This window comes from Oncorhynchus kisutch, linkage group LG28 (genome assembly GCF_002021735.2).
Source record: "Oncorhynchus kisutch isolate 150728-3 linkage group LG28, Okis_V2, whole genome shotgun sequence".
In the NCBI taxonomy this organism is placed as follows: Eukaryota; Metazoa; Chordata; class Actinopteri; order Salmoniformes; family Salmonidae; genus Oncorhynchus; species Oncorhynchus kisutch.
Genome location: NC_034201.2, coordinates 48,095,501 through 48,119,387, shown reverse-complemented (window position 1 = coordinate 48,119,387; position 23,887 = coordinate 48,095,501). Strand labels below are relative to the sequence as shown.

The window sequence follows — 23,887 nt, the reverse complement described above, 5'->3', positions numbered from 1 at the left end:
CTTCTCTCTCTCTCTCGCCCCCTCCTTCTCTCTCTCTCTCTCTCTCTCTCTCTCGCCCCCTCCTTCTCTCTCCATCGCCCCCTCCTCCTCTCTCTCCCGTGGCTCTCTTCCTACTCTCCCTGTTTTTTAGAGACCTGTCCAACAACCGGATTAAGGAGCTCCCCAAAAACACCTTTAAGAGCTTAAAGTCCCTCGTCAAATTGTGAGTCACAAAAACTGTGTCCCAAAATGGTACACTATTCCCTTTGGTCTCTGGTCGAAACTACTGCACTATATAGAGAGTAGGGTGCCATTTGGGACAACTTTGGTAAAAACTAGTGCAGTACATAACGCAGGGTTCTTCAACTGGCGGCCCCCCAAGATATTTGAGCAAAACGATTATAAATGTAAAAAAAAAATATCGCTCATAAATACATTGTTGGACATCAAAGACTGGAAAAGCGATACAGCCGGCTCGCCAGGCGAGGGAGCCTGTCGAGGCGAGGGAGCCTGGGGAGCCGGGCGAGACGAGGGAGCCTGGGGAGCCGGGCGAGGCGAGGGAGCCTGGGGAGCCGGGCGAGGCGAGGGAGCCTGGGGAGCCGGGCGAGGGAGCCTGTCGAGGCGAGGGAGCCTGGGGAGCCGGGCGAGACGAGGGCGCCAGGCGAGGCGAGGGAGCCTGGGGAGCCGGGCGAGGCGAGGGAGCCTGGGGAGCCGGGCGAGGCGAGGGAGCCGGGCGAGGCGAGGGAGCCTGGGGAGAAGGTCCCAGGCGAGGCGTGGGTGCCTGGCGAGCCGTCTGAAGCATGGCGTGGGAGCCGGGCAAGGCATGGCGTAGGAGCCAGAGCGAGGATTGGCGAGGGAGCCTGGAGACCCGGCCAAGGCGAGGGAGCCTGGAGAGCCGGGTGAGGGAGCCTAGGGAGCCTGGCGAGGGAGCCTGGAGAGCCGGGCGAGGGAGCCTGGCGAGGGAGCCTGGCGGGTTGAGGCGAGGGAGCCTGGCGGGCTGAGGTGCGGCGAGGGTACCTGGCGGGCTGAGGTGCGTCGAGGGAGCCTGGCGGGCTGAGGCGGGGCATGGCATGGGATCCGGGTGAGGCATGGCGTAGGTACAAGAGCGAGGATTGGCGTGTGAGCCGGAGCGAGGCATGGCGTAGGAGCCTGGCGAGGCATGGCGTGGGTGCCTGGCGAGCGGTCCCAGGCATGGCGTGGAACCTGGCCGAGCAAAACAAGGCTTTCGAGCCAGCTGAGGCATAGAAGCCTGACGAGCCAGCTGAGGCATCCCCGATTGCTTCGACAGCGACACCCGAACTCGACGTCACAAACAAAAAAGGAAAAACTCCTCGATGCTTCCAACTGTGGTGTTTGCATTCTGTAATGGTTCCGTAACTACAGACACTGGGAGACGGGACGCAAGTACAGCCCTGGCAACATCTTCTCCACTAGTCATGGCAACATCTTCCCCCCCTCCCTGGCAACATCTTCTCCACCAGCCCTGGCAACATCTTCTCCACTAGTCATGGCAACATCTTCCCCCCCTCCCTGGCAACATCTTCTCCACCAGCCCTGGCAACATCTTCTCCACTAGCCCTGGCAACATCTTCTCCACTAGTCATGGCAACATCTTCCCCCCCTCCCTGGCAACATCTACTCCACTAGTCATGGCAACATCTTCCCCCCCCTCCCTGGCAACATCTTCTCCACCAGCCCTGGCAACATCTTCTCCACTAGTCATGGCAACATCTCCCCCCCCTCCCTGGCAACATCTTCTCCACCAGCCCTGGCAACATCTTCTCCACCAGCCCTGGCAACATCTTCTCCACTAGCCCTGGCAACATCTACTCCACTAGTCATGGCAACATCTTCCCCCCCTCCCTGGCAACATCTTCTCCACCAGCCCTGGCAACATCTTCTCCATTAGTCATGGCAACATCTCCCCCCCCCTCCCTGGCAACATCTTCTCCACCAGCCCTGGCAACATCTTCTCCACTATCCCTGGCAACATCTTCTCCACTAGCCCTGGCAACATCTTCTCCACTAGTCCTGGCAACATCTTCTCCACTAGTCCTGGCACATCTTCCCCCCCTCCCTGGCAACATCTTCTCCACCAGCCCTGGCAACATCTTCTCCACTAGTCCTGGCAACATCTTCTCCACTAGTCCTGGCACATCTTACCCCCCTCCCTGGCAACATCTTCTCCACTAGTCCTGGCAACATCTTCTCCACCAGCCCTGGCAACATCTTCTCCACTAGTCCTGGCAACATCTTCTCCACTAGTCCTGGCACATCTTACCCCCTCCCTGGCAACATCTTCTCCACTAGCCCTGGCAACATCTTCTCCACTAGTCCTGGCAACATCTTCTCCACTAGCCCTGGCAACATCTTCTCCACTAGTCCTGGCAACATCTTCTCCACTAGTCATGGCAACATCTCCCCCCCTCCCTGGCAACATCTTCTCCACCAGCCCTGGCAACATCTTCCCCACTAGTCCTGGCACCACTTCCCCCCCCTCCCTGGCAACATCTTCTCCACCAGCCCTGGCAACATCTTCTCCACTAGTCATGGCAACATCTCCCCCCCCCCTCCCTGGCAACATCTTCTCCACCAGCCCTGGCAACATCTTCTCCACTAGCCCTGGCAACATCTTCTCCACTAGTCATGGCAACATCTTCTCCACTAGTCATGGCAACATCTTCCCCCCCTCCCTGGCAACATCTTCTCCACCAGCCCTGGCAACATCTTCTCCACTAGCCCTGGCAACATCTACTCCACTAGTCATGGCAACATCTTCCCCCCCTCCCTGGCAACATCTTCTCCACCAGCCCTGGCAACATCTTCTCCACTAGTCATGGCAACATCTCCCCCCCCCCCTCCCTGGCAACATCTTCTCCACCAGCCCTGGCAACATCTTCTCCACTATCCCTGGCAACATCTTCTCCACTAGCCCTGGCAACATCTTCTCCACTAGTCCTGGCAACATCTTCTCCACTAGTCCTGGCACATCTTCCCCCCCTCCCTGGCAACATCTTCTCCACCAGCCCTGGCAACATCTTCTCCACTAGTCATGGCAACATCTCCCCCCCCCCCTCCCTGGCAACATCTTCTCCACCAGCCCTGGCAACATCTTCTCCACTATCCCTGGCAACATCTTCTCCACCAGCCCTGGCAACATCTTCTCCACTATTCCTGGCAACATCTTCTCCACTAGTCCTGGCACATCTTACCCCCCTCCCTGGCAACATCTTCTCCACTAGTCCTGGCAACATCTTCTCCACCAGCCCTGGCAACATCTTCTCCACTAGTCCTGGCAACATCTTCTCCACTAGTCCTGGCACATCTTACCCCCTCCCTGGCAACATCTTCTCCACTAGCCCTGGCAACATCTTCTCCACTAGTCCTGGCAACATCTTCTCCACTATCCCTGGCAACATCTTCTCCACTAGTCCTGGCAACATCTTCTCCACTAGTCATGGCAACATCTCCCCCCCTCCCTGGCAACATCTTCTCCACCAGCCCTGGCAACATCTTCTCCACTAGTCCTGGCAACATCTTCTCCACTATCCCTGGCAACATCTTCTCCACTAGTCCTGGCAACATCTTCTCCACTAGCCCTGGCAACATCTTCTCCACTAGTCCTGGCAACATCTTCTCCACTAGTCCTGGCACATCTTCCCCCCCCCTCCCTGGCAACATCTTCTCCACTATCCCTGGCAACATTTTCTCTACTAGTCCTGGCAACATCTTCTCCACTTGTCCTGGCAACATCTTCTCCACTAGCCCTGGCAACATCTTCTCCACTAGCCCTGGCAACATCTTCTCCACTAGTCCTGGCAACATCTTCTCCACTAGTCCTGGCAACATCTTCTCCACTAGTCCTGGCAACATCTTCTCCACTATCCCTGGCAACATCTTCTCCACTAGTCCTGGCAACATCTTCTCCACTAGTTCTGGCAACATCTTCTCCACTAGTCATGGTAACATCTTCTCTACTAGCCCTGGCAACATCTTCTCTACTAGCCCTGGCAACATCTTTTCCACTATCTCTGGCAACATCTTCTCTACTAGCCCTGGCAACATTTTCTTCACTAGCCCCGCGGAGCCTTCTCCTCTGCTGAGAAAATAACAGTCAGTTAGTTTCATTCTCACAGCCAGGGAAAACCATACAGGTCTGTCTGTTTGCTTGTCAGACAGAATCACTTGTTTACTTGTTTTTTATGTGTTGTCACAGGAACATATCCCACAATCCTTTGTTCCACATCTACCCGGGTCACTTTGACGACCTGACCCAGCTCCAGTCCCTGTGAGTAGAACACATACTGTATAGCCTAGCCTATCAGTACATTACCTACCAGTTCAGTACACTACAATTACCTACCAGTGCACTACCATTACCTACCAGAACATTACCTACCAGTACAGTGCACTACCAGTACCTACCAGTACAGTACACTACCAGTACAGTACAATACCATTACCTACCAATACACTACTTACCAGTACAGTACAATACCAGTACTTACCAGTACATTACCTACCAGTACAGTACACTACCATTACCTACCAGGACATTACCATTACCTACCAGTACAGTACACTACCATTACCTACCAGTACATTACCTACCAGTACAGTACACTACCATTACCTACCAGTACAGTACACTACCATTACCTACCAGTACACTACCATTACCTACCAGTACAGTACACTACCAGAACATACCAGTACAGTACACTACCATTACCTGCCAGTACAGTACACTACCATTACCTACCAGTACAGTACACTACCAGAACATACCAGTACAGTACACTACCATTACCTGCCAGTACAGTACACTACCATTACCTACCAGTACAGTACACTACCATTACCTACCAGTACAGTACACTACCAGAACATACCAGTACAGTACACTACCAGAACATACCAGTACAGTACACTACCATTAACTACCAGTACAGTACACTACCATTACCTACCAGGACATTACCATTACCTACCAGTACAGTACACTACCATTACCTACCAGTACATTACCTACCAGTACAGTACACTACCATTACCTACCAGTACAGTACACTACCATTACCTACCAGTACACTACCATTACCTACCAGTACAGTACACTACCAGAACATACCAGTACAGTACACTACCATTACCTGCCAGTACAGTACACTACCATTACCTACCAGTACAGTACACTACCAGAACATACCAGTACAGTACACTACCATTACCTGCCAGTACAGTACACTACCATTACCTACCAGTACAGTACACTACCATTACCTACCAGTACAGTACACTACCAGAACATACCAGTACAGTACACTACCAGAACATACCAGTACAGTACACTACCATTACCTACCAGTACAGCACACTACCATTACCTACCAGTACAGTACACTACCATTACCTACCAGTACAGTAAACTACCAGGACATACCAGTACAGTACACTACCATTACCTACCAGTACAGTAAACTACCAGGACATACCAGTACAGTACACTACCATTACCTACCAGTACAGTACACTACCAGAACATACCAGTACAGTACACTACCATTACCTACCAGTACAGTACACTACCAGTACAGTACACTACCATTACCTACCAGTACAGTATACTACCAGAACATACCAGTACAGTACACTACCAGAACATACCAGTACAGTACACTACCATTACCTACCAGTACAGTACACTACCATTACCTACCAGTACAGTACACTACCAGAACATACCAGTATAGTACACTACCAGAACGTACCAGTACAGTACACTACCAGAACGTACCAGTACAGTACACTACCAGAACGTACCAGTACAGTACACTACCAGAACATACCAGTACAGTACACTACCAGAACATACCATTACAGCGCGCTACTTGTAGATAAATATTGACAATGCTGATAATAAATCAACTCAACTTAATAACCGTTGTTGTCTTTTCTGTAGGGGTCTGGAGGGTATTGAGATTCCAAACATCCAGACCAAGATGTTTCTACCCATGGGAAACCTCTCACACATGTATGTACACATTCACATTCTATACTATATGTTCATCACATTCTATACTATATGTTCATCACATTCTATACTATATGTTCATCACATTCTATACTATATGTTCATCACATTCTATACTATATGTTCATCACATTCTATACTATATGTTCATCACATTCTATACTATATGTTCATCACATTCTATACTATATGTTCATCACATTCTATACTATATGTATATCACATTCTATACTATATGTTCATCACATTCTATACTATATGTACACATTCACATTCTATACTATATGTTCATCACATTCTATACTATATGTATATCACATTCTATACTATATGTACACATTCACATTCTATACTATATGTTCATCACATTCTATACTATATGTTCATCACATTCTATACTATATGTTCATCACATTCTATACTATATGTTCATCACATTCTATACTATATGTACACATTCACATTCTATACTATATGTTCATCACATTCTATACTATATGTTCATCACATTCTATACTATATGTTCATCACATTCTATACTATATGTATATCACATTCTATACTATATGTACACATTCACATTCTATACTATATGTACACATTCACATTCTATACTATATGTTCATCACATTCTATACTATATGTTCATCACATTCTATACTATATGTTCATCACATTCTATACTATATGTACACATTCACATTCTATACTATATGTACACATTCACATTCTATACTATATGTACACATTCACATTCTATACTATATGTTCATCACATTCTATACTATATGTTCATCACATTCTATACTATATGTCCTCTGTCACATTCTATACTATATGTACATTCACATTCTATACTATATGTTCATCACATTCTATACTATATGTCCTCTATGTCACATTCTATATTATATGTTCATCACATTCTATACTATATGTCCTGTATATCACATTCTATACTATATGTTCATCATCCTCCTCCTCCTCCTATCCCCACCCCTTCCTCTCCTCTCCTCTTATTCCCCACCCCTTCCTCTCCTCTCCTCTTATTCCCCACCCCTTCCTCTCCTCTCCTCCTATCCCCCACCCCTTCCTCTCCTCTCCTCTTATTCCCCACCCCTTCCTCTCCTCTTATCCCCCACCCCTTCCTCTTCTCTCCTCTCCTCTTATCCCCCACCCTTCCTATCCTCTCCTCTTATCCCCCACCCCTTCCTCTCCTCCTATCCCCACCCCTTCCTCTCCTCTCCTCCTATCCCCCAACCCTTCCTCTCCTCTCCTCCTATCCCCATCCCTTCCTCTCCTCTCCTCCTATCCCCCAACCCTTCCTCTCCTCTCCTCCTATCCTATCCCCCAACCCTTCCTCTCCTCTCCGTAGCTACTTCAAGACATTCCAGTACTGTTCCTATGCGCCCCATGTGAGAACGTGTAAGCCCAACACGGACGGTATCTCTTCCTTCGAGGACCTGTTAGCCAACGTGGTGCTCAGGGTCTCTGTGTGGGTCATGGCCTTCATCACATGCTTCGGGAACCTCTTCGTCATCGGGATGAGATCCCTGATCAGAGCGGAGAACAACCTGCACGCTGCCTGCATCAAAGTCCTCTGCTGTGAGTTATATGTACTGTTTATAGATGCACACACACACACACACACACACACACACACACACACTCTCTCTCTCTCTCTCTTTCTATCTCTCTCTTTCTATCTCTCTCTCTCTCTGGTCTTGCTGTCACAACAAACTGCTGTTACTCATCTGTCATTCATTACCCCTTCATCTCTCATACCACCTTCCTCTCCTCTCTTCTTCTCTTTGTTTTCTTGGGGACCGGTGGCAGCCTATTTTCCCCTCTCCTATTTTCTCTTAACTCTCTCTTCTACCACAACAATCTACTATCTGCTTTTGTTCTAGTTCGGGAACTCTCTACCAGGTCTCTATCAGTACACTCTCTACCAGGTCTCTACCAGTACACTCTCTACCAGGTCTCTACCAGTACATTCTCTACCAGGTCTCTACCAGGTCTCTACCAGTACATTCTCTACCAGGTCTCTACCAGTACATTCTCTACCAGGTCTCTACCAGTACATTCTCTACCAGGTCTCTACCAGTACATTCTCTACCAGGTCTCTACCAGTACATTCTCTACCAGGTCTCTACCAGGTCTCTACCAGGTCTCTAACAGTACATTCTCTACCAGGTCTCTACCAGTACATTCTCTACCAGGTCTATACCAGTACATTCTCTACCAGGTCTCTACCAGTACATTCTACCAAGTCTCTACCAGTACACTCTCTACCAGGTCTCTATCAGTACATTCTCTACCAGGTCTCTACCAGGTCTCTACCAGTACATTCTCTACCAGGTCTCTACCAGTACATTCTCTACCAGGTCTCTACCAGTATATTCTCTTCCAGGTCTCGACCAGGTCTCTACCAGTACATTTTCTTCCACTTCTCTACCAGTACATTCTCTACCAGGTCTTTATCAGTACATTCTCTACCTGGTCTCTACCAGGTCTCTACCAGTACATTCTCTACCAGGTCTCTACCAGTACATTCTCTACCAGGTCTCTACCAGTATATTCTCTTCCAGGTCTCGACCAGGTCTCTACCAGTACATTTTCTTCCACTTCTCTACCAGTACATTCTCTACCAGGTCTTTATCAGTACATTCTCTACCTGGTCTCTACCAGTACACTCTCTACCAGGTCTCTACCAGTACATTCTCTACCAGGTCTCTACCAGGTCTCTACCAGTACATTCTCTACCAGGTCTCTACCAGGTCTCTAACAGTACATTCTCTACCAGGTCTCTACCAGTACATTCTCTACCAGGTCTCTACCAGTACATTCTCTACCAGGTCTCTACCAGTACATTCTCTACCAGGTCTCTACCCGTACATTCTCTACCAGGTCTCTACCAGTACATTCTCTACCAGGTCTCTACCAGTACATTCTCTACCAGGTCTCTACCCGTACATTCTCTACCAAGTCTCTACCAGTACATTCTCTACCAGGTCTCTACCAGGTCTCTACTAGGTCTCTACTAGGTCTCTACCACGTAACCCTTTACCAGACCTCTACCAGACCTCTACCAGGTCTCTACCAGGTCTCTACCACTTAACCCTTTACCAGACCTCTACCAGACCTCTACCAGACCTCTGCCAGGTCTCTACCTGGTCTCTACCAGGTTTCTACCAGGTCTCTCAGATCTCTACCAGGTTTCTACCAGTACACTGTCTACCAGGTCTCTACCAGATCTGTTCCAGGTCTCTACCAGGTCTCTAACAGTACATTCTCTACCAGGTCTCTACCAGTACATTCTCTACCAGGTCTCTACCAGTACATTCTCTACCAGGTCTCTACCAGTACATTCTCTACCAGGTCTCTACCCGTACATTCTACCAAGTCTCTACCAGTACACTCTCTACCAGGTCTCTATCAGTACATTCTCTACCAGGTCTCTACCAGGTCTCTACCAGTACATTCTCTACCAGGTCTCTACCAGTACATTCTCTACCAGGTCTCTACCAGTATATTCTCTTCCAGGTCTCGACCAGGTCTCTACCAGTACATTTTCTTCCACTTCTCTACCAGTACATTCTCTACCAGGTCTTTATCAGTACATTCTCTACCTGGTCTCTACCAGTACACTCTCTACCAGGTCTCTACCAGTACATTCTCTACCAGGTCTCTACCAGGTCTCTACCAGTACATTCTCTACCAGGTCTCTACCAGGTCTCTAACAGTACATTCTCTACCAGGTCTCTACCAGTACATTCTCTACCAGGTCTCTACCAGTACATTCTCTACCAGGTCTCTACCAGTACATTCTCTACCAGGTCTCTACCCGTACATTCTCTACCAGGTCTCTACCAGTACATTCTCTACCAGGTCTCTACCAGTACATTCTCTACCAGGTCTCTACCCGTACATTCTCTACCAAGTCTCTACCAGTACATTCTCTACCAGGTCTCTACCAGGTCTCTACTAGGTCTCTACTAGGTCTCTACCACGTAACCCTTTACCAGACCTCTACCAGACCTCTACCAGGTCTCTACCAGGTCTCTACCACTTAACCCTTTACCAGACCTCTACCAGACCTCTACCAGACCTCTGCCAGGTCTCTACCTGGTCTCTACCAGGTTTCTACCAGGTCTCTCAGATCTCTACCAGGTTTCTACCAGTACACTGTCTACCAGGTCTCTACCAGATCTTTTCCAGGTCTCTACCAGGTCTCTAACAGTACATTCTCTACCAGGTCTCTACCAGTACATTCTCTACCAGGTCTCTACCAGTACATTCTCTACCAGGTCTCTACCAGTACATTCTCTACCAGGTCTCTACCCGTACATTCTCTACCAGGTCTCTACCAGTACATTCTCTACCAGGTTTCTACCAGGTCTCTATCAGTACACTTTGTACTAGGTTTCTACCAGGTCTCTACCAGGTTTCTACCAGGTCTCTACCAGTAACCTCACAAGTCCCCCTTCAACATTCTAATTTCTCTCATTTTATTCTCCCTCCCTAGCTCTCCTCCTTGGTGACCATCATTCCTCTCCCAATGCCTCCACCCCTCACCCCTCTCTCCTCTACCCATGCCTCCTCAGCCTAATTCCCCTCGTCAGATGTGATAGGGCTCCCTCTCTCTCTACGATGTGGCAAGGCTCTCTCTTTCTTGTTAATTGGCAGGGCTCTCTCTTTCTTGTGATGTGGCAGGGCTTGCAAACTATCATGGATTATAAAGGGAAACCCAAAAGCGAGCTTCCCGGTGACATGAGCCTACCGGACGAGATACATTCCTTCTATGCTCTCTTTGTGGCAAGCAATACTGAACCGTACATGAGAGCACCAGCTTTCCCAGACGACTATGTGATCACACTGTCCATAGCCGATGTGAGTAAGACCTTTAAACAGGTTAACATTCACTAGGTTGCAGGGCCAGATGGATTACCAGGATGTTGACCAGCTGCATAAATGAGTGGCACATCTGTACCATGAAAAACTTTGATAGGCTCACATTAACACCCTCATTCCAGACCGACTCCAATCCCCAACAGATCCACAGATGGCGCATTCTCTATTCCACTCCACACTGCCCTTTCCCACCTGGACAAAAGGAACACCTAGGTGACAATGCTGTTCATTGACTACAGCTCAGCGTTCAACACCATAGTGCCCTTCAAGCTCATCACTAAGCTAAGGACCCTGGGAATAAACCCCTCCCTCTGCAACAGGATCCTGAACCTCCTAATGGGCCCGACCCCAGGTGGTGAAGGTAGGCAACCACCCGCTCCACCACGCTGACCCTCAACACTGAGGACCCTCAGGGGTGCGTGCTTTGTCCTTCCAGATCTCCATCACCAGCCGCCTACGCCTGATGACCTGTTCCCTGTTCACCCACGACTGCCTGGCAGCGCACGACTCCCAACACCGTCATTACGTTTGCCAACTACACAATGGTGGTAGGACTGATCACTGAGGATGAGCCTACAGGGAAGAGGTCAGTGTGGTGCAGAGACAAAAACCTCTCCTTCAACCCCAGAAATACAAAGGAGCTGATCATGGACTACAGGAAATGGAGGGCCGAGCACGCACCATCCACATCGACGGGGCTGTAGCGGAGCAGGTCGAGAGCTTTAAGTTTCTCTGTCTCCAGGATCACCAACGATCTATCATGGTCCAAACACACCAAAACAGTGGTGAAGAGGGCACGACAAAACCTTTTCCCCTCAGGAGACTGAAAGAATTAGGCATGGGTCCTCAGATCATCAAAAGGTATTACAGCTGCACCATCGAGAGCATCCTGACTGGCTGCATCACCGCCTGGTATGGCAACTGCTTGACATCTGACCGCAAGGCACTGCAGAGGGTAGCAAATAGTATAGAGGTCCTGCTACAGAGGGTCGTAGATAGTGTAGAGGTCCTGCTGCAGAGGGGAATAGATAGTGTAGAGGTCCTGCTACAGAGGGTAGTAGATAGTATAGAGGTCCTGCTACAGAGGGGAATAGATAGTGTAGAGGTCCTGCTGCAGAGGGGAATAGAGGGCCGTAACTGGCCTAGCACATATCCTTGAGCATTGTTTAGACTCAATTTAAAAAATCGCTTACTGATTAATTAAACTAAATAGCTAAATGCTACTACAACCAAGTTCCTGTTGTCCTCTAGGTCTCGTAATAAAGACCCTGAGTAGCCTCCTGTCTGCTCGTTGAATGGAGCCTGATTTGAAAATACAATCTACAGCTGCAGCCTCTGTTTTATAACCTTTAGAGTCAGTCTGTCCTTCATCACTAGGGACAATTTTTCAGAACATCAGTGCATTTTGTATAGTTCTGTCGGCTCTGACTTGCAGAAGGGCTCAGCGTTGGCTAGTTTTTGTAGCCCCCACCCTAACTCTGCTCACGTACTAACTCAAGATCCAGACATATTCAGACCCGCTCTCTGGACCGGCTGGTTCTGGAGGTCCCGGGGGTGTCCACTGACCTGGGGGGAAATCATTTCAGTTGTTATGCCTCAGCTTGTGGAATAACCTTTAGGCCAGCTAGAAATTAGATTTGTTGGTCTCCCTCCCATTTGGGGTTGCAGGTAGTCTAGTGGTTAGAGTGTAGAGGCGGCAGGTAGTCTAATGGTTAGAGTGTAGAGGTGGCAGGTAGCCTAGTGGTTAGAGTGTAGAGGAGGTAGGTATCCTAGTGGTTAGAGTTTAGAGGTGGCAGGTTTCCTAGTGGTTAGAGTGTAGGGGGGTAGGTAGTCTAGTGGGTAGAGTGTAGAGGGGGCAGGTAGTCTAGTGGTTAGAGTGTAGGGGCGGCAGGTAGTCTAGTGGTTAGAGTGTAGGGGGGGCAGGTAGTATAGTGGTTAGAGTGTAGGGGGGTGGCAGGTAGTCTAGTGGTTAGAGTGTAGGGGGGGGCAGGTAGCCTAGTGGTTAGAGTGTAGGGATGGGAGCAGGTAGTCTAGTGGTTAGAGTGTAGGGGGGGGGCAGGTAGTCTAGTGGTTAGAATGTAGGGAGGGGGGAAGGTATTCTAGTGGTTAGAGTGTAGCGGGGGCGGGGGCAAGGTAGTCTACTGGTTAGAGTGTAGAGGCGACAGGTAGTCTAGTGGTTAGAGTGTAGAGGTGGCAGGTAGCCTAGTGGTTAGAGTGTAGGGGAGGTAGGTATCCTAGTGGTTAGAGTTTAGAGGAGGCAGGTATCCTAGTGGTTAGAGTGTAGGGGGGCAGGTATCCTAGTGGTTAGAGTGTAGAGGTGGCAGGTATCCTAGTGGTTAGAGTGTAGGGGGGTGGGCAGGTAGTCTAGTGGTTAGAGTGTAGGGGGGGGCAGGTAGCCTAGTGGTTAGAGTGTAGGGGGGGGGGGGCAGGTAGTCTAGTGGTTAGAGTGTAGGGATGGGGGCAGGTAGCCTAGTGGTTAGAGTGTAGGGATGGAGGCAGGTAGCCTAGTGGTTAGAGTGTAGGGGGGGGGCAGGTAGTCTAGTGGTTAGAGTGTAGTGGGGGGGGCAGGTAGTCTAGTGGTTAGAGTGTAGGGGGGGGGGGCAAGGTAGCCTAGTGGTTAGAGTGTAGGGGGGGGGCAGGTAGTCTAGTGGTTAGAGTGTAGGGGCGGCAGGTAGCCTAGTGGTTAGAGTGTAGGGGCGGCAGGTAGCCTAGTGGTTAGAGTGTAGGGGGGGGGGGCAGGTAGTCTAGTGGGTAGAGTGTAGAGGGGGCAGGTAGTCTAGTGGTTAGAGTGTAGAGGGGGCAGGTAGTCTAGTGGTTAGAGTGTAGAGGGGGGCAGGTAGTCTAGTGGTTAGAGTGTAGGGGGGGGCAGGTAATCTAGTGGTTAGAGTGTAGGGGCGGCAGGTAGACTAGTGGTTAGAGTGTAGGGGCGACAGATAGTCTAGTGGGTAGAGTGTAGAGGGGGCAGGTAGTCTAGTGGTTAGAGTGTAGAGGGGGGCAGGTAGTCTAGTGGTTAGAGTGTAGGGGGGCAGGTATCCTAGTGGTTAGAGTGTAGAGGTGGCAGGTATCCTAGTGGTTAGAGTGTAGGGGGGTGGGCAGGTAGTCTAGTGGTTAGAGTGTAGGGGGGGGCAGGTAGCCTAGTGGTTAGAGTGTAGGGGGGGGGGGCAGGTAGTCTAGTGGTTAGAGTGTAGGGATGGGGGCAGGTAGCCTAGTGGTTAGAGTGTAGGGATGGAGGCAGGTAGCCTAGTGGTTAGAGTGTAGGGGGGGGGCAGGTAGTCTAGTGGTTAGAGTGTAGTGGGGGGGGGCAGGTAGTCTAGTGGTTAGAGTGTAGGGGGGGGGGCAAGGTAGCCTAGTGGTTAGAGTGTAGGGGGGGGGCAGGTAGTCTAGTGGTTAGAGTGTAGGGGCGGCAGGTAGCCTAGTGGTTAGAGTGTAGGGGCGGCAGGTAGCCTAGTGGTTAGAGTGTAGGGGGGGGGGGCAGGTAGTCTAGTGGGTAGAGTGTAGAGGGGGCAGGTAGTCTAGTGGTTAGAGTGTAGAGGGGGCAGGTAGTCTAGTGGTTAGAGTGTAGAGGGGGGCAGGTAGTCTAGTGGTTAGAGTGTAGGGGGGGGCAGGTAATCTAGTGGTTAGAGTGTAGGGGCGGCAGGTAGACTAGTGGTTAGAGTGTAGGGGCGACAGATAGTCTAGTGGGTAGAGTGTAGAGGGGGCAGGTAGTCTAGTGGTTAGAGTGTAGAGGGGGGCAGGTAGTCTAGTGGTTAGAGTGTAGGGGGGCAGGTAGTCTAGTGGTTAGAGTGTAGAGGGGGGCAGGTAGTATAGTGGTTAGAGTGTAGGGGGGGGCAGGTAGTCTAGTGGTTAGAGTGTAGGGGGGGGGGCAGGTAGCCTAGTGGTTAGAGTGTAGGGGGGAGGCAGGTAGTCTAGTGGTTAGAGTGTAGGGGCGGCAGGTAGCCTAGTGGTTAGAGTGTAGGGGGGGCAGGTAGCCTAGTGGTTAGAGTGTAGGGGGGGGGCAGGTAGTCTAGTGGTTAGAGTGTAGGGGGGGGCAGGTAGTCTAGTGGTTAGAGTGTAGGGGGGGCAGGTAGTCTAGTGGTTAGAGTGTAGGGGGGGGCAGGTAGTCTAGTGGTTAGAGTGTAGGGGGGGGGCAGGTAGCCTAGTGGTTAGAGTGTAGGGGGGGGGGGGCAGGTAGCCTAGTGGTTAGAGTGTAGGGGGGCAGGTAACCTAGTGGTTAGAGTGTAGGGGGGGCAGGTAGTCTAGTGGTTAGAGTGTAGGGGCGGCAGGTAGACTAGTGGTTAGAGTGTAGGGGCGGCAGATAGTCTAGTGGGTAGAGTGTAGGGGGGCAGGTAGTCTAGTGGTTAGAGTGTAGAGGGGGGCAGGTAGTATAGTGGTTAGAGTGTAGGGGGGGGGCAGGTAGTCTAGTGGTTAGAGTGTAGAGGCGGCAGGTGGTCTAGTGGTTAGAGTGTAGAGGCGGCAGGTAGTCTAGTGGTTAGAGTGTAGGGGGGTTAGGTAGCCTAGTGGTTAGAGTGTATGGGGGTTAGGTAGCCTAGTGGTTAGAGTGTAGGGGGGTTAGGTAGCCTAGTGGTTAGAGTGTAGCGGGGGCAGGTAGCCTAGTGGTTAGAGTGTAGGGGGGGAAGGTGGTCTAGTGGTTAGAGTGTAGGGGGGGGGGGCAGGTAGTCTAGTGGTTAGAGTGTAGCGGGGGGGGCAGGTAGTCTAGTGGTTAGAGTGTAGGGGGGGGGGGGAGGTAGTCTAGTGGTTAGAGTGTAGGGGGGCAGGTAGTCTAGTGGTTAGAGTGTAGAGGCGGCAGTAGCCTAGTGGTGAGAGTGTGGGGGGGGGGAAGGTAGCCTAGAGGTTAGAGTGTAGGGGGGGCAAGTAGCCTAGTGGTTAGAGTGTAGGGGTGGCAGGTAGTCTAGTGGTTAGAGTGTAGAGGCGGCAGTAGCCTAGTGGTTAGATTGTAGGGGGGCAAGTAGCCTAGTGGTTAGAGTGTAGGGGCGGCAGGTAGTCTAGTGGTTAGAGTGTAGAGGCGGCAGGTAGTCTAGTGGTTAGAGTGTAGAGGCGGCAGGTAGTCTAGTGGTTAGAGTGTAGGGACGGCAGGTAGTCTAGTGGTTAGAGTGTAGAGGCGGCAGGTAGTCTAGTGGTTAGAGTGTAGGTAGTCTAGTGGTTAGAGTGTAGGGGGGCAGGTAGTCTAGTGGTTAGAGTGTAGGGGCGGCAGGTAGTCTAGTGGTTAGAGTGTAGAGGCGGCAGTAGCCTAGTGGTTAGATTGTAGGGGGGCAAGTAGCCTAGTGGTTAGAGTGTAGGGGCGGCAGGTAGTCTAGTGGTTAGAGTGTAGAGGCGGCAGGTAGTCTAGTGGTTAGAGTGTAGAGGCGGCAGGTAGTCTAGTGGTTAGAGTGTAGGGACGGCAGGTAGTCTAGTGGTTAGAGTGTAGAGGCGGCAGGTAGTCTAGTGGTTAGAGTGTAGGTAGTCTAGTGGTTAGAGTGTAGGGGGGCAGGTAGTCTAGTGGTTAGAGTGTAGGGGCGGCAGGTAGTCTAGTGGTTAGAGTGTAGAGGCGGCAGGTAGTCTAGTGGTTAGAGTGTAGAGGCGGCAGGTAGTCTAGTGGTTAGAGTGTAGGGGAGGTAGGTAGCCTAGTGGTTAGAGTGTAGGGGAGGTAGGTAGCCTAGTGGTTAGAGTGTAGGGGAGGTAGGTAGCCTAGTGGTTAGAGTGTATTGTTATTTCACTGTGACAGCCTGTCATGGCAATTTCCTGTATTACTAAACATTGAGAGAGCAAACCGCACACAAGTCAGAGTTATATTATAAAGTCCATCTTTTAATTATATATGAGCTTCACCATAGCCCTGTTTGACTCTCAGATCAATTCAGTGTCTATAAATGAATTCTCTGTGAGTGTTTACCAAATGGCAACTGAGATCTTTTATAGCAAAGATCCACCCCCTAGTCGACATGACAAACCACAGGTCTTAGGAAAACTGCACAAAGGAAGACTTTTACGTGAGAGAGGAGTATCCCATCCAGATAGCATTAGCTATAAATTATCGTTCAGTTTGGTCCCCTAAACGAAGTTCTTATCTCGTTCTTGGTACAACATAGTACCAAATCATTACCTCATCCAATGGCATATATCAATTGTCAATTCTAGATACTCCCATCTCAAAAACACCCCCTCCTGGACAAGCTCACCGAGAAAGTGAGCCTCTTAGGTCATATACTAAATTAAGATAAGGGCAACCTCAGAGGGGACACACAATAGTTAGACACATTCCCATAAGAAGACAAGCCTCCATTCTGTCCTCCTCCCCTTCTGATATTCTGCATAGCATCACATGGTTTAACAGATACATTGACATATGAAGACAAGCCTGACCTCTCCCCTCTCTGGGCCCCTAGTGACTAAGCCCTAGCAGAGAAGGGATAACTGCAAACTGCCAACAGTATCATCCAAAATAAATCATCCTCATGACAAATAAATAAATCATCCTCATGACAAATAAATAAATCATCCTCATGACAAATAAATAAATCATCCTCATGACAAATAAATAAATCATCCTCATGACAAATAAATAAATCATCCTCATGACAAATAAATAAATCATCCTCATGACAAATAAATAAATCATCCTCATGACAAATAAATAAATCATCCTCATGACAAATAAATAAATCATCCTCATGACAAATAAATAAATCATCCTCATGACAAATAAATAAATCATCCTCATGACAAATAAATAAATCATCCTCATGACAAATAAATAAATCATCCTCATGACAAATAAATAAATCATCCTCATGACAAATAAATAAATCATCCTCATGACAAATAACATGTAAATAAAACATCTTATTTATTATTATTATTATTATTATTATTATTACTATTATTATTATTATTATTATTATTATTATTATTATTATTATTATTATTATTATTATTATTATTTTATTATTATTATTATTATTGTTATTATTATTATTATTATTATTATTGTTATTATTATTATTATTATTATTATTTATTATTATTATTATTATTATTATTATTGTTATTATTATTATTATTGTTATTATTGTTATTATTGTTATTATTGTTATTATTATTATTATTATTTTTATTTTTATTATTATTTATTATTATTATTATTATTGTTATTATTATTATTATTATTATTATTATTATTATTGTTATTATTATTATTATTATTATTATTATTATTATTATTATTGTTATTATTATTATTATTATTATTATTATTATTATTATTATTATTATTATTATTATTATTATTATTGTTATTATTATTATTATTATTATTATTATTAGTAGTAGTAGTAGTATTATTATTATTATTATTATTATTATTATTTTTATTATTATTATTATTATTATTATTATTATTATTATTATTATTTTGTTACTAATTCTGATTCAGCCACGACAAGCCTCGTTATTGCTATTTCACTGAGACAGCCTCGTTATTGCTATTTCACTATGACAGCCTCGTTATTGTTATTTCACTGAGACAGCCTCGTTATTGCTATTTCACTATGACAGCCTCGTTATTGCTATTTCACTGAGACAGCCTCGTTATTGTTATTTCACTATGACAGCCTCGTTATTGCTATTTCACTGAGACAGCCTCGTTATTGCTATTTCACTATGACAGCCTCGTTATTGTTATTTCACTGAGACAGCCTCGTTATTGCTATTTCACTATGACAGCCTCGTTATTGTTATTTCACTATGACAGCCTCGTTATTGCTATTTCACTGAGACAGCCTCGTTATTGCTATTTCACTATGACAGCCTCGTTATTGTTATTTCACTATGACAGCCTCGTTATTGCTATTTCACTGAGACAGCCTCGTTATTGCTATTTCACTGAGACAGCCTCGTTATTGCTATTTCACTATGACAGCCTCGTTATTGCTATTTCACTGAGACAGCCTCGTTATTGCTATTTCACTATGACAGCCTCGTTATTGCTATTTCACTATGACAGCCTCGTTATTGCTATTTCACTATGACAGCCTCGTTATTGCTATTTCACTGAGACAGCCTCGTTATTGCTATTTCACTATGACAGCCTCGTTATTGCTATTTCACTGAGACAGCCTCGTTTTTGCTATTTCACTATGACAGCCTCGTTATTGCTATTTCACTATGACAGCCTCGTTATTGCTATTTCACTATGACAGCCTCGGTATTGCTATTTCACTATGACAGCCTCGTTATTGCTATTTCACTGAGACAGCCTCGTTATTGTTATTTCACTGAGACAGCCTCGTTATTGTACAGTCATGGCCAAAAGTTTTGAGAATGACACAAATATTAATTTTCACAAAGTCTGCTGCCTCAGTTTGTATGATGGCAATTTGCATATACTCCAGAATGTTATGAAGAGTGATCAGATGAATTGCAATTAATTGCAAAGTCCCTCTTTGCCATGCAAATTAACTGAATCCTCCAAAAACATTTCCACTGCATTTCAGCCCTGCCACAAAAGGACCAGCTGACATCATGTCAGTGATTCTCTCGTTAACACAGGTGTGAGTGTTGATGAGGACAAGGCTGGAGATCACTCTGTCATGCTGATTGAGTTCGAATAACAGACTGGAAGCTTCAAAAGGAGGGTGGTGCTTGGAATCATTGTTCTTCCTCTGTCAACCATGGTTACCCTGCAAGGAAACATGTGCCGTCATCACTGCTTTGCACAAAAAGGGCTTCGCAGGCAAGGATATTGCTGCCAGTAAGATTGCACCTAAATCAATCATTTATTGGATAGTCACGAACTTCAAGGAGAGCGGTTCAATTGTTGTGAAGAAGACTTCAGGGCGCCCAAGAAAGTCCAGCAAGCGCCAGGACCGTCTCCTAAAATTGATTCAGCTGTGGGATCAGGGCACCACCAGTACAGAACTTGCTCAGGAATGGCAGCAGGCAGGTGTGAGTGCATCTGCAGAAGCCACTTCTCTCCAGGAAAAACATCAGGGACAGACTGATATTCTGCAAAAGATACAGGGATTGGACTGCTGAGGACTGGGGTAAAGTCGTGTTCTCTGATGAATCCCCTTTCCGATTGTTTGTGGCATCCGGAAAAAAGCTTGTCCGGAGAAGACAAGGTGAGCGCTACCATCAGTCCTGTGTCATGCCAACAGTAAAGCATCCTGAGACCATTCATGTGTGAGGATTCTCAGCCAAGGGAGTGGGCTCACTCACAATTTTGCCTAAGAACACAGCCATGAATAAAGAATGGTACCAACACATCCTCCGAGAGCAACTTCTCCCAACCATCCAGGAACAGTTTGGTGACGAACAATGCCTTTTCCAGCATGATGGAGTACCTTGTCAAAAGTGATAACTAAGTGGCTCGGGGAACAAAACATCAATATTTTGGGTCCATAGCAAGAAACTCCCAAGACCTTAATCCCATCGAGAACTTGTGGTCAATCCTCAAGTTCTGACAAACTCCAAGTATTGATTATGCAAGAATGGGCTGCCATCAGTCAGGATGTGGCCCAGAAGTTAATTGACAGCATAACAGGTCAGATTGCAGAGGTCTTGAAAAAGAAGGGTAAACACTGCAAATATTGACTCTTTGCTTCAACTTCATGTAATTGTCAATAAAAGCCTTTGACACTTATGAAATGCTTGTAATTATATTTCAGTATTCCATAGTAACATCTGACAAAAATATCTAAAGACACTGAAGCAGCAAACTTTGTGGAAATTAATATTTGTGTCATTCTCAATTATATATACTGTATATTGTATATATAATATATTAGTGTGTATATATGTATTTTTGTACATCCTCGTCATTTTTATTTTTTTGTGTTACTATTGCCTTTTTTTTCTTGTTTTCTAATGTTTCCTTGCTTTTTAACTCTGTTGGGAAAGGTAAAGTCTACACCTGTTGTATTCGGTGATGTGACAAGTCAAATTGGAAAACCTGATTTGATTATGCAGCCTCATCTCTCTATGTCCAGGTGGCCAGATCCTTCCAGCTCCCTTCTATCTCTCCAGTGTAGATCTCTGTCAAGGTAAATGCCTCAGCAGGCCAGGCAGGTCTGAATGAAACTCAGCAGGCCAGGCAGATCTAAATGAAACTCAGCAGGCCAGGGAGGTCTGAATGAAACTCAGCAGGCCAGGCAGGTCTGAATGACACTCAGCAGGCCAGGCAGATCTAAATGAAACTCAGCAGGCCAGGCAGGTCTAAATGAAACTCAGCAGGCCAGGCAGGTCTAAATGAAACTCAGCAGGCCAGGCAGGTCTAAATGAAACTCAGCAGGCCAGGCAGATCTAAATTAAACTCAGCAGGCCAGGCAGGTCTAAATGAAACTCAGCAGGCCAGGCAGGTCTAAATGAAACTCAGCAGGCCAGGCAGGTCTAAATGAAACTCAGCAGGCCAGGCAGATCTAAATGAAACTCAGCAGGCCAGGCAGGTCTAAATGAAACTCAGCAGGCCAGGCAGGTCTAAATGAAACTCAGCAGGCCAGGCAGATCTAAATGACAACAGCCTCTTAGGGATTCAACACTTTTTTTCAGTGTATGTGAAAAGGTTTAGACTGATCCAATGAACTATTGCATTTCTGTACATAATGTTGTATCAAGACTGCCCAAATGTGCCTAATTTGTTTTTTAATAACTTTTTATGTTCAACATTGTGCACTCTCCTCAAACAATAGCATGGTATTATTTCACTGTAATATCTACTGTAAATTGGACAGTGCAGTTAGATTAACAAGAATTTAAGCGTTGTGCCAATATCAGATATGTCTATGTCCTAGGAAATGTTCTGGTTACTTACAACCTCATGCTAATCACCTTAGCCTACGTTAGCTCAACCTCATGCTAATCACCTTAGCCTACGTTAGCTCAACCTCATGCTAATCACCTTAGCCTACGTTAGCTCAACCTCATGCTAATCACCTTAGCCTACGTTAGCTCAACCTCATGCTAATCACCTTAGCCTACGTTAGCTCAACCTCATGCTAATCACCTTAGCCTACGTTAGCTCAACCTCATGCTAATCACCTTAGCCTACGTTAGCTCAACCTCATGCTAATCACCTTAGCCTAAGTTAGCTCAACCTCATGTTAATCACCTTAGCCTAAGTTAGCTCAACCTCATGCTAATCACCTTAGCCTACGTTAGTTCAACCTCATGCTAATCACATTAGCCTACGTTAGCTCAACCTCATGCTAATCACCTTAGCCTACGTTAGCTCAACCTCATGCTAATCACCTTAGCCTACGTTAGCTCAACCTCATGCTAATCACCTTAGCCTACGTTAGCTCAACCTCATGCTAATCACCTTAGCCTAAGTTAGCTCAACCTCATGTTAATCACCTTAGCCTAAGTTAGCTCAACCTCATGCTAATCACCTTAGCCTACGTTAGTTCAACCTCATGCTAATCACCTTAGCCTACGTTAGCTCAACCTCATGCTAATCACCTTAGCCTACATTAGCTCAACCTCATGTTAATCACCTTAGCCTAAGTTAGCTCAACCTCATGCTAATCACCTTAGCCTACGTTAGTTCAACCTCATGCTAATCACCTTAGCCTATGTTAGCTCAACCTCATGCTAATCACCTTAGCCTACGTTAGCTCAACCTCATGCTAATCACCTTAGCCTACGTTAGCTCAACCTCATGCTAATCACCTTAGCCTACGTTAGCTCAACCTCATGCTAATCACCTTAGCCTACGTTAGCTCAACCTCATGCTAATCACCTTAGCCTACGTTAGCTCAACCTCATGCTAATCACCTTAGCCTAAGTTAGCTCAACCTCATGTTAATCACCTTAGCCTAAGTTAGCTCAACCTCATGCTAATCACCTTAGCCTACGTTAGTTCAACCTCATGCTAATCACATTAGCCTACGTTAGCTCAACCTCATGCTAATCACCTTAGCCTACGTTAGCTCAACCTCATGCTAATCACCTTAGCCTACGTTAGCTCAACCTCATGCTAATCACCTTAGCCTACGTTAGCTCAACCTCATGCTAATCACCTTAGCCTACGTTAGCTCAACCTCATGCTAATCACCTTAGCCTACGTTAGTTCAACCTCATGCTAATCACCTTAGCCTATGTTAGCTCAACCTCATGCTAATCACCTTAGCCTACGTTAGCTCAACCTCATGCTAATCACCTTAGCCTACGTTAGCTCAACCTCATGCTAATCACCTTAGCCTACGTTAGCTCAACCTCATGCTAATCACCTTAGCCTACGTTAGCTCAACCTCATGCTAATCACCTTAGCCTACGTTAGCTCAACCTCATGCTAATCACCTTAGCCTAAGTTAGCTCAACCTCATGTTAATCACCTTAGCCTAAGTTAGCTCAACCTCATGCTAATCACCTTAGCCTACGTTAGTTCAACCTCATGCTAATCACATTAGCCTACGTTAGCTCAACCTCATGCTAATCACCTTAGCCTACGTTAGCTCAACCTCATGCTAATCACCTTAGCCTACGTTAGCTCAACCTCATGCTAATCACCTTAGCCTACGTTAGCTCAACCTCATGCTAATCACCTTAGCCTAAGTTAGCTCAACCTCATGTTAATCACCTTAGCCTAAGTTAGCTCAACCTCATGCTAATCACCTTAGCCTACGTTAGTTCAACCTCATGCTAATCACCTTAGCCTACGTTAGCTCAACCTCATGCTAATCACCTTAGCCTACATTAGCTCAACCTCATGTTAATCACCTTAGCCTAAGTTAGCTCAACCTCATGCTAATCACCTTAGCCTACGTTAGTTCAACCTCATGCTAATCACATTAGCCTACGTTACCTCAACCTCATGCTAATCACCTTAGCCTACGTTATCTCAACCTCATGCTAATCACCTTAGCCTACGTTAGCTCAACCTCATGCTAATCACCTTAGCCTACATTAGCTCAACCTCATGCTAATCGCATTAGCCTACGTTAGTTTATCCGTCCCGTGGAAAATAAATGAAGAAGAACTTAATTCAAT

General features: G+C 46.8%; 2 protein-coding genes across 2 annotated transcripts in view; one reads left to right on the top strand and one right to left on the bottom strand.

Moving 5' to 3' along the window:
* The window catches only part of LOC109886096 (reticulon-4 receptor-like 1), a 642,701-nt gene that overhangs the window by 122,432 nt on the left and 496,382 nt on the right, over window positions 1-23,887 (bottom strand). The gene's annotated exons all lie outside the window — the stretch shown is intronic.
* LOC109886039 (relaxin receptor 2-like) overlaps window positions 1-23,887 on the top strand; it is a 69,424-nt gene that overhangs the window by 26,244 nt on the left and 19,293 nt on the right. Inside the window, 4 exon segments of the mRNA XM_031808605.1 lie at window positions 131-202; window positions 4,196-4,267; window positions 5,942-6,013; window positions 7,389-7,618. Coding sequence (XP_031664465.1) covers window positions 131-202; window positions 4,196-4,267; window positions 5,942-6,013; window positions 7,389-7,618 — 446 coding nt within the window.